We start from the raw sequence: 6,755 nt of genomic DNA, 5'->3' as shown, positions 1-6,755 counted from the left end.
TTTTGAAAATTAAATCATTGGATTCAATACTTTAAGGTTTTGTCTCAACAAATGCAAAATCCTTGACTAAACTTAGGCAATATAATGGGTCATCTAGGAGCTTCTGCCATACTTAGACCAACTCTGTATTTGTTCCATGCTCCCAGTTCCCCTAATGAGAAGCCAAGCCTTGTGAAATTATGCAGGAGTTTCAAAGATGACAGGCCACATGCTAATAAGCACTACCCTGCCTCCTCCTTGTAGTAGCACTTTCAATATTTGATGCATGAGGAAGTTACTGAGTTTCCACAACTTTTCCTGGTGGTCTGACTGAATTTACAATCTCTACATGACAAAAACAGGACTTATGGAAGCTGGGTCTAAGGAAATCAAGGCAGATGGTGTGCACCTCCTGGTCTTGAAATCTCAGGTGAAAGTTCAGTAGTGGATGACTGTCCCATGCCCCCCACCTCAGATGCATGTGCAGTGAGAGGCAGATAGCCCATTCAACTCTCTGTCTGAATTATCTAGGCTCAGGTTGTAAGGGTGCTATTACGTACAACAATATAAAGAATCTTCTTTTCTTTAAAATATCTGTTTCTGTGTCTGTGTGTGTAATTTTAGCAAATTCTTTACTCCTGTGGGATTTTTAAAAAATAACTTAAGTAAACCTTAGTCTTATGAAATAGTATTTGAAAGGCACAGAAGGGCTAAATAGAAAACTTGTGGTTGGTCTTAGCTTCAAGTGCAGACTGTGAACCGGCTTCCTGATGCCCTGCATGTTACATTTTCCTTGTGTTCTGGCCTTCCTTTTGCAGACGAGGACACTGATCAGTGAAGAATTGAAGATTTTTGCATTGAAGACACCAAGCTGACATAGGTGGACTTCTACAGGTCCCCTAACTTTAAGCACAGACGCTTTGCCTTCTTGTCAAAGGTACAAATGTTTTGTAAATCATTTTTTCCATAATGATTTTAAAGGATGTGCAGACATCTGGATTTCTCAGAACTACTCTCCAGTAATTTGCAAGCATTATTTTAGTGTCCACCATGCCGATGCATACAATAAACTCCCATAAGAGACAGAAAGTTTCTCTAGTTGTGGGGCTTATTCTGGTTTCTGTTCTCTTTATGGGTCCTGGCAGGAGGAGTATGTGATTGACAAACGAATGTTGTTCTAAGTCATTCCCATATTGTCTGAGAACATTTGCGTTTTACTATCTAATAATTTTATAATTTTTATTTCAATATAAGCTTATTCCTAATGATTCCAACTTCTGCAAATACTAAGCAATTTAAAAACACAGAGAACATATGTTTTTGCATTTGGTTTCAAAATTGCACAATTCTATATTGACCTGGCTTGAGAGCCTCTCATGTGAAAATACAACTGTTAAGTTTTAATGTGTCCATACTGAGTCAACAGTGTGATATGTCTGGTACAAAAACAGAAAAGTAATACTGCCAGTATATTCTGTACTGGAAAAATCACACTTACTCAGTTGAAATTGAGATATCACATTTTAAAATGGGCATTTCAAAGACCATCCCAAGTTAACACCTGGGACTTGAGCATTTTGGCAAAAAAAACCCATAGATGAATGCACACAAGAGCTGGGAAAGCATAGCCCGGCACAGAGAAGGGTGAAAGGAGATGCTGCAGCCATAGTCACATGGTGAAGTGCTGAGTGTTGACAAGGGAGAAAACTGCTTCGAGTGCATTCGGAGGGCAAGGAGGGAAACTGCGTGAGGCAGCTTTACTCCAAGCTAGCGCAGAGCTTCCTGTCAACAAGGCTTTTGTGTTGATGGGGCTTGGAGAACGCTCCTGCATTTGTCAGAAGCTTCACCAGTGGCACACAGAAGTAGGCAGAGGCTGCAACTTACAACTTAGACATTCTGTTGTCACTTTATTTAAAGGATGGGCTGAGTGATCATCATAGACCTAGGCAATGACTGTATCCTAACTTCAAATTGTAGTGATGTGGGAGCAAGAAATTTGCAACCATCCCTACTCAACCAAACATGCACTCCTTATGAAATAGGAAAGAATATTTGCAAGTGTCAGGACAAAATAAATGCATTGACTTCTCTTGTTGTGTGGTATTATACAATAAAAAGTAATTTAAGTAAGCCTGAAAGATGATTCTATCCAATAAAGTCAAGTCTATTTTATCTAATAATGCTTTTTCTAATATTCTCATAATTTGCAGGCTAAGCATATCTCTGCTCCTCAAGACATTTAGATTTCTCTGCAAGCATAGCTGCAATCCACTCATTATTGAGAGAATTTCCACTAAATGGCATTTCCTTCAAGTCAAGGGATATTTGGGAGAAAAGATATAGAATTTAACTGCTGAGATTTCTTCACTGGGAGAGCCTGGGTTTACAGACCTAAAGATCAGGAGGTACTTACAATTTAAATTCATAGATTTTAGTTGAATATGTAGCTTGATTAAATGAGAGACTGGGAATTCTCACACATTTAACAATATTTTTGAATTTGCATATAGATGTATAACATTGGCATTTTACTTGCATACATTGGCATTGTATAAACTATTTTTACCTGTAACTAAGTTTCTTATTTGATCCTTAAAGCAAACCTGAATTTTTTTAATTATCTTAACTAATATAAATAGATACTGAAGCTCAGAAAGTTTGGAAAGAGAATCCAGGGTCATTGAATTAATCCATTTCATGACCAGCAAAATAACTCAGTTCATCTAATTGTAAATTTTGTTTTACTACATATCTACCACATCATTTCAGAAGCAAATTCTTGTATAAAGTCATAGACTCATTCCAGATATTTTCTGATTATTTCCATGTGTACCAAACCATAGCAAAACGATACAATGCATGCCAGCAAAGATTCAGCAAGTGTGGGTCCTTCTCATTGTGTCCTCCTGCAGTGAGGGAGCAGATAATGCATCTGACCTCATGCTTTGTTTACAGTCATAGTTCACACTGCGAAGGGCTTGCTCTCTGACAAGTTAGACCTTCTATGTGCACATAGGAAGATATGGCCACATAGCTGCAAAATTGAAGTCTTTAGGATTTACCTTTGTATTGCTAGGACTATGGAGCTAGCTTGCTATAGAAAAGGCTAGGACAACGGAAGATTTAAAAATACACACACACATACACACATTTAGAAGAGAGTGTGAACAGAGAACAGAAAACTTTTTGACTTTGTAAAGCACATCCTTTTCCCTCTATTCTTGGAGTTTCAGGGCATGGTACAAGTTAAACTCAGAATGTGGAAAGTGTGGAAACAGTTGAAATACTACTAATATTTAGACTATTTCACAAACTGGACAGCATTTTTTCTTCACATACATATTTTAATGGGCTCCATAATGAAAACTGGAAAAGGCAAAAGAAAAATGAGGCAGATTGTTAACAATGATGACATTGTATCAGAGAAACTTATAAAAATGGGCACCAAATATTCTGAAATTGGCAAAAAAAAATTTAAGAAAGGATATACATGAAAAACATACTTTGCATTCTTAAAAAGTAACAATCCTGATTGTAATAATTTGTGTGATTTACTCTCAGTTATGACTAATTTTCACTAGTCACATTAATGATTACATATAGTTAAAGATTTAGGAGAGTCACATGGTTGGCACATTTTATTTGATCACTGCAGTGAATGTCCAGCTGTTGCTGCAGGCTGTGGATGAGAACGCAGAATGAATTGAGACCGTCTGACCCAAACACTTCTCCCACTGACAGATCATGTGACCACTGACACATTGCTCTCAAGTCTGCCATTAGTGAAAGGGTCTTATAATCCCTTACTTCTTAGGTTTATTGTAAAGATGAATGAGTCAATAGATGTAAGAATGACACATGGCACAGAGTAAACTTTTCAGAATGTCATCATAGTTAATCTCAATAGTAACTTTTTTTCTTTTCTTTCTATTTTTTTTTTTTTGACACAGAGTCTCACTCTGTTGCCCAGGCTAGGGTGCCATGGCGTCAGCCTAGCTCCCAGCAACCTCCAACTCCTGGGCTCAAGGGATCCTTCTGCCTCAGCCTCCTGAGTAGCTGGGGCTACAGGCATGTGTCACCATGCCCGGCTAATTTTTTTTTTGTTTCTATTATTAGGTGCCTGGCTATTTTTTTTTTTCTCTTTTTAGTAGAGATAGGGTCTTGCTCTTGCTCAGGCTGGTCTGGAACTCCTAAGCTCAAGCAATCCTCCTACCTTGGCCTCCCAGAGTGCTAGGATTACAGGCATGAGCCACCGTGCCTGGCCACAATTTTTTTTCTGTACATTTGATTCAAATGATCACATTTTTAGAATATTTAGAGGAGCATTGGAGTAGTTAGATCAATTTAACTGCCAAACATGTTGGTAAAATGTCTTGCCTGGAACATATTTAGCTTTAAAACACATGAGAAATCATTCTTTAATTTCGTAAAGTTTGTTGTGGATTCTTTTTCTTTATCATAACCTAAAGTCATACGGAATACAGTCACTTAGTTTTTCTTAATTACTGAGCACTATGGAAAAACTCCAATTTCCAAAAATAATAGGTGAGTTATAGTTCAGTATGTATGTGCCTGTACTATTTCCTCTAAATCCTAATTGCTGATACTCATGCTAATCATAATGCTAATGCTAATTTCTCATTATCCTAAAATTGAAAATAAATAAAAATAATTTTAGAATAGTGAATATCTCTTCTATTGGATGATCCTTTTATGTCTGAATTTGCAAGAGTAGCTTCCATTGCCCATGTTATTTCATCTTTGAAATACCATGTCTGAAACATGAATAAATTGACACCAAGTATGTCCTCATGATGCAGACAGTGACTTGTGGCCCAAATGTAGATGACCTGTCCTTGTGGCTAAATGGCAGACATAGGCTACTTATGGGCTGTACCAAAGCTGTTTTGAAGATGGTGCTGATTCTGACCATCCAAAGGTGCATTTACTAATTATACAAACTTAAATATATCTAAGGCAGTACACGTACACACACATGCATACACATACATACAAGGCCATCGTATGTGTGACTGCTGTGTAGCATGGTATATATCCTCAGGTGTTGTTTTGTATATCATTGCAGTGCAATGGCAGCTGCTGACATCGCCTTGTCCAATGTACTTAAAGAATTATTGATTAATAATGATCAACTTTATTTAAAAACATTCTGGAATAGATAAATTTCTAGATACCAATTCCAAAGTATCAAGAATACTATTTTAAATTTTTTTATTCCAACTTTTAGAAGTTTGCTGCCTAATGGTTAATTTGTGTGCTGTTATTTTAATTCCCTGGAAAGCCATCATTTTATTTGGAGGACTCCAGGCTGTATCCGCACCACTCGCTGCAGGACGGATGGACGGGAACAACGTGTCCTCTACTGACTTCACTTTCGTGGGCCTGTTCAATACAAAGGGGACCTCAGGCCTTCTTTGTGCTGTCATCACTGTCATCTTCTTCACTGCACTGGTGGCCAACGCAGTCATGATCTTCCTGATCCAAACCGATCTGCGCCTCCACACCCCCATGTACTTCCTCCTCAGCCACCTCTCCTTCATCGACATGACGTACATCTCCACCATCGTGCCCAAGATGCTGGTCGATTACCTGCTGGGTCAGAGGACCATTTCCTTTGTGGGGTGCACAGCTCAACACTTCCTCTACCTCACCCTTGTGGGGGCTGAATTCTTCCTGCTGGGCCTCATGGCCTATGACCGCTACGTGGCCATCTGCAACCCCCTGAGATACCCTGTCCTCATGAGCCGCCGGGTCTGTTGGATGATCATAGCAGGTTCCTGGTTTGGTGGCTCCTTGGATGGCTTCCTCCTGACCCCCATCACCATGAGCTTCCCCTTCTGCAATTCCCGGGAGATTAACCACTTCTTCTGTGAGGCGCCCGCAGTCCTGAAATTGGCCTGTGCAGACACAGCCCTCTATGAGACAGTGATGTACGTGTGCTGCGTTCTGATGCTGCTGATTCCTTTCTCCGTGGTGATTGCTTCCTACGCCCGGATCCTGACCGCCGTCCACCGCATGAGCTCCGTGGAGGGGAGGAGGAAGGCATTTGCCACCTGTTCCTCCCACATGACTGTAGTGACCTTGTTCTATGGGGCTGCCATGTACACCTACATGCTGCCACACTCTTACCACACACCTGCCCAGGACAAAGTCCTCTCCATGTTCTACACCATCCTCACACCCCTGCTGAACCCACTCATCTACAGCCTGAGGAACAAAGATGTCGCTGGAGCTCTGAAGAGGGCGCTGGGGAGGTTCAGGGCTTCTCAGAGAGTGTCAGGACATGTCCTGTGACTGCCAGCTCCTTCCCAGGCAGATACACGGGAGACTGTGGCCAAGGTGGCTGTGCTCTCATTGAAGGAGTAAACAGAAGGGGCAATGTGACATCGTGGCTGTATACAGGCTTTCACTCACGGAGCCCACAGATTGTGTTGCAATGTTGGGGTGCTCAGATGTGGGCCTCAGAAAGCAGACTCTCCTTCTCCTGCCCTGTGTTCACCTGCTCCTCTTGCTCCTCAAAGCAGGCCTTGGAAACTAAAGTGTTCTCTGATCTTCCCCAACTTGTGGCCATAAATAAATTATTTGACCCACCTTGTCTGAGTGTAGGCCACAGGCCCCTATTTCCGTGGGGGGCTGCCTCACACCCTGGGGGAAGGAATGCTGCACAGAGGGGCCAAGGAAGGCTTGAGCAGGTAGGGACTGCCGGTGTCCCGGCTCGGCGTGTTAACAGTGGATCACACCCTCCTCACACACAC

General features: G+C 41.1%; 1 protein-coding gene across 1 annotated transcript; it reads left to right on the top strand.

Annotated features, from left to right (window-relative positions):
• Positions 1 to 5,191: 5,191 nt before the first annotated feature.
• LOC123649374 (olfactory receptor 2T1-like) lies at positions 5,192 to 6,294 on the top strand. Its single transcript, XM_045567477.1, has one exon. It carries the CDS (start codon positions 5,242 to 5,244, stop codon positions 6,292 to 6,294), a length of 1,053 nt encoding a protein of 350 aa, XP_045423433.1. The 5' UTR covers positions 5,192 to 5,241.
• The last annotated feature ends 461 nt before the right edge of the window (positions 6,295 to 6,755 follow it).

This window comes from Lemur catta, chromosome 13 (genome assembly GCF_020740605.2).
Source record: "Lemur catta isolate mLemCat1 chromosome 13, mLemCat1.pri, whole genome shotgun sequence".
Lineage (NCBI taxonomy): Eukaryota > Metazoa > Chordata > Mammalia > Primates > Lemuridae > Lemur > Lemur catta.
This window is presented reverse-complemented; position numbering and strand designations above follow the sequence as displayed.